Raw genomic sequence first — 3538 nt, forward strand, 5'->3', positions numbered from 1 at the left:
AAAAAAAAAAGCATATTAGGCACGTGTTAGGCCATCAACAAATGTTAATTATCTCCATGAGCCAACATCAGTCTTATAACAATAAGGGCAACTTCCTGGCTCCAAACTTTTTCATCCCATTAGGGAGGTTTTGACCTTGTACCTGCCCATAGGACTAAGCAGTGCCAGTGGACACCATTAGGTATCACAGCTGACCAAAGACATAAGCAGGACTGATAAAGAAAAAAAGAAATAGAGGAAAAAGAAATAAAGGAGGTATATGTAGGCAGACTATCTGAGTCATACATAGCAACTGTTCTCTTGAGTTCTGCCAGCTAGCCTTCATATAGTCCAAGAATGGCCTGTGTGGGCTAGAGGGACAAAGATGTAGGTGTTTGGTGCTTTTTCATTAGTTCTTAACAAATTCAACTACTGCCTTTCTGTAGGTTTTTGATAGTTTCCTCCCCTCTCCTTTTTTTTTCTTTTTTGAGACAGAGTCTCACTCTTTTACCCAAACTGGAGTGTAGTGGCGTGATCTCCACTCACTGCAACCTCTGCAAAACCACTGAAGTGCAGTGGCCCAATCTCAGCTCACTGCAGACTCTGCCCTCTGCCTCCCAGGTTCAAGCTATTCCCCTGCCTCAGCCTCCCAAGTAGCTGGGATTACAGGCATGCGCCACCACGCCCAGCTGATTTTTGCATTTTTAGTAGATACAGGGCTTTGCCATGTTGGCCCGGCTGGTCTCGAACTCCTGACCTCAGGTGATCTGCCCACCTTGGCCTGTTTGATAGTTTCTGAGTAGTCGGTTCCATTCTGTCTTTTCTGGGTTGCTAGGATGAACAATTTTGTTATGCTTGGTTATGTTATTAGCTTTGGCTATTTTCTTAAGCAGTGTCATGAGTCCCTCCCTCTGTCATTTGGGCTAAAGCCAGGTCTTTCCAGTGCCCTTTAGGGCACTCTTTGATTCTTTTTCCAATGGCCATCCTTCCATTTTTCCAGCCACCCCCTAGGTTTCTCATCATCCAGGAATATTGTGTATATTGCTTATAGAGTTTGATCCTCCTATCACATGTGCCCTTTGGAAGTGCCAGGAATTTCCCCACACTCCAGCAGCCAATCCCTCTTCCTCTTGTCAGGAGAAGATATTCTTGGTAGTATTGTGAAAGGGAAGGCTTTGGGACTGGGTTTGGGGCCATCCCTAGTCCTGCCCATACCTCAGCTGATACTCTGGGTAAGGTGTACAAGTCTAGCCTGAACTAAGCTCTTGTCCCAACTCTCAGCATCATCATGATGTTAAGCTGCCTCTTTCTTCTGAAGGCACTTCTTGCTCTTGGGTCCCTGGAATCCTGGATAACTGCGGGAGAACATGGTGAGCTATCATTTGGGATCCCTGGCAAACAGTAACAGAAAGTGACTAGGGGAGAGAAGTCATCCCCTGCCTTCTGCCAGAGCAAGGTTGCTCGTAGGTGGAGATGATCATCTCTATAGGACAGGCCTGGATGAATAGATTCTCAGGATGGCCTGGGTCGTTCTTCCTGGCTTTCTTTACCCTCTCTGGACAAGGAGATAGGACTTCCAGTTGGGCTTACTAGAGGTTCTAGCTTTTCCCTAGAACTCATTAAATGAGAACAGGATCATCCCAACCTTTCTCTCTCATTATCTGCAGGATGGCTGCTCCTTTAGTAGTGGTGGATGTATGTTAGTATTTATGTATTAGGAGGGGAAGGTGGTTGCAGAATTTTTTTTTTTTTTTAAGAGACAGGGTCTCATTCTGTCACCCAGGCTAGAGTGCAGTGGTGCAGAACTATTTTGGATAGAGATGCCTGGAGGGGCTGAAGATCCTTAAAATATGTTTGGCCTCCATTCCCCATTTTTGAGGCCTGGCTAGTTACCCCAAACTCACATGATATCTTTTGCAGCAAAAGAGGGGGAATGCCCTCCTGATAAGAACCCATGCAAAGAGCTGTGCCAGGGCGATGAATTGTGTCCGGCTGGGCAGAAGTGCTGCACCACAGGCTGTGGTCGGATCTGCCGAGACATTCCTAAGGGTATGTTGGCATGAGGGGCAAAATCTGGGCGTACTCTCTGACATTGCCTCTGGGATAGATGGAAGCAGAGAGCTTCCCACCTCCTAGGTTGCCTCTTGAAGTCTCGCTTGCCTAGAGTACTTCTTCTTTACTCTTTTAGGGTTCCTGCTCCTTTAATTATTCAGAATTATTCAGTGCCCCTAGTTGTCAGGAAAGAACACACCATCGATTATCTATGTCTTTTTCTTTGGACTCAAAGTTCCTGTGAAGGCTGGAGGGAAGAGTTGTAAAGGGAAGCCTGTTTAAGATAATGATTAAGAGAGTAGACCCTAGAGCCAAGCAGACTTTTTTAAGCCTTAGGCCTTAGCTCTTTATAAATCTTAAGCTTTTAGGCTCAGTTTCCTCATCTATAAAATGGGGGTAATTGTGAGGATCAAATGAGATGTTCATGGCACAAGGTAAACATCAATAAATGCTGCAGTAAATATTTGCTATTACTATTGTTGTTATTATTGTCTCTTTGTCTTAACACCAGGTTTGAGAGGCTTAAATGAAGCTCAGGGCTTCCTTTTTCTGTTTTTCCCCTCTGCTGTGCCCGTGGGTGTTACCAGGCACTATTTTCTCTCTCTCTCTCTCTTTTTTTTGAGAGGGAGTTTCGCTCTTGTTGCCCAGCCTGGAGTGCAGTGGCGTGATCTCGGCTCACCACAACCTCCGCCTCCCGGGTTCAAGTGGTTCTCCTGCCTCAGCCTCCCAAGTAGCTGGGATTACAGGCATATGCTGCCACGCCCGACTAATTTTGTACTTTTAGTAGAGACTGGGTTTCTGCATGTTGGCCAGGCTGTTCTCGAACTCCTGACCTCAGGTGATCTCCTCACCTTGGCCTCCCGAAGTGCTGGGATTATAGGTGTGAGCCACGGTGCTGGGCCTATTTTCTCTTTTCTTTGGCTGTCTCCCCTTTTGCTATAGGGAGGAAAAGAGATTGCTCCAGGGTTATTCGGAAACAATCCTGTTTGAAAAGGTGCATCACTGATGAGACATGTCCAGGTGTAAAGAAATGCTGCACGTTTGGCTGCAACAAGAGCTGTGTAGTCCCAATTTCTAAACAGAAGCCGGGTAAGAAACGCTGTCCCCACACCTCATGGTCTGTTTGGTCTGCTTGTTTATTTCTCAGATATGCACATATCAACTTGTTGGTTTTATATTCTGCTATATTCTGAGAACTTAAAAAAAAAAAAAGATATACAAAATGTGCACAAGCCACGATGATTTGTGGTATGTGACATGGGCAGACAGAGAAGGGTGCCAGAAGGGCAGCCTCCACTTACCCTCATTTGCAGACCACTTTGAAAACCGTTGGGTAGCTGGGCATGGTGGCTCACGCCTGTAATCCCAGCACTTTGGGAGGCTGAAGCAGGCTGATCACGAGGTCAGGAGGTCGAGACCATCCTGGCTATCACGGTGAAACCCCGTCTCTACTAAAAATACAAAAAAAATTAGCCAGGTGTGGTGGAGGGCGCCTGTAGTCCCAGCT

The 3538-nt window shown here is 46.2% G+C and overlaps 1 protein-coding gene across 1 annotated transcript in view; it reads left to right on the forward strand.

Annotated features, from left to right (window-relative positions):
* WFDC3 (WAP four-disulfide core domain 3) overlaps positions 1–3538 on the forward strand; it is a 33770-nt gene that overhangs the window by 6916 nt on the left and 23316 nt on the right. The window contains exons 2-4 of the mRNA XM_011928916.1: positions 1261–1349; positions 1900–2028; positions 2974–3120. Coding sequence (XP_011784306.1) covers positions 1268–1349; positions 1900–2028; positions 2974–3120 — 358 coding nt within the window. The 5' untranslated portion in view covers positions 1261–1267. The remainder of the gene's footprint in view (positions 1–1260; positions 1350–1899; positions 2029–2973; positions 3121–3538) is intronic.

The sequence above is a fragment of the Colobus angolensis genome, unplaced genomic scaffold, assembly GCF_000951035.1.
Source record: "Colobus angolensis palliatus isolate OR3802 unplaced genomic scaffold, Cang.pa_1.0 Scaffold8, whole genome shotgun sequence".
Lineage (NCBI taxonomy): Eukaryota > Metazoa > Chordata > Mammalia > Primates > Cercopithecidae > Colobus > Colobus angolensis.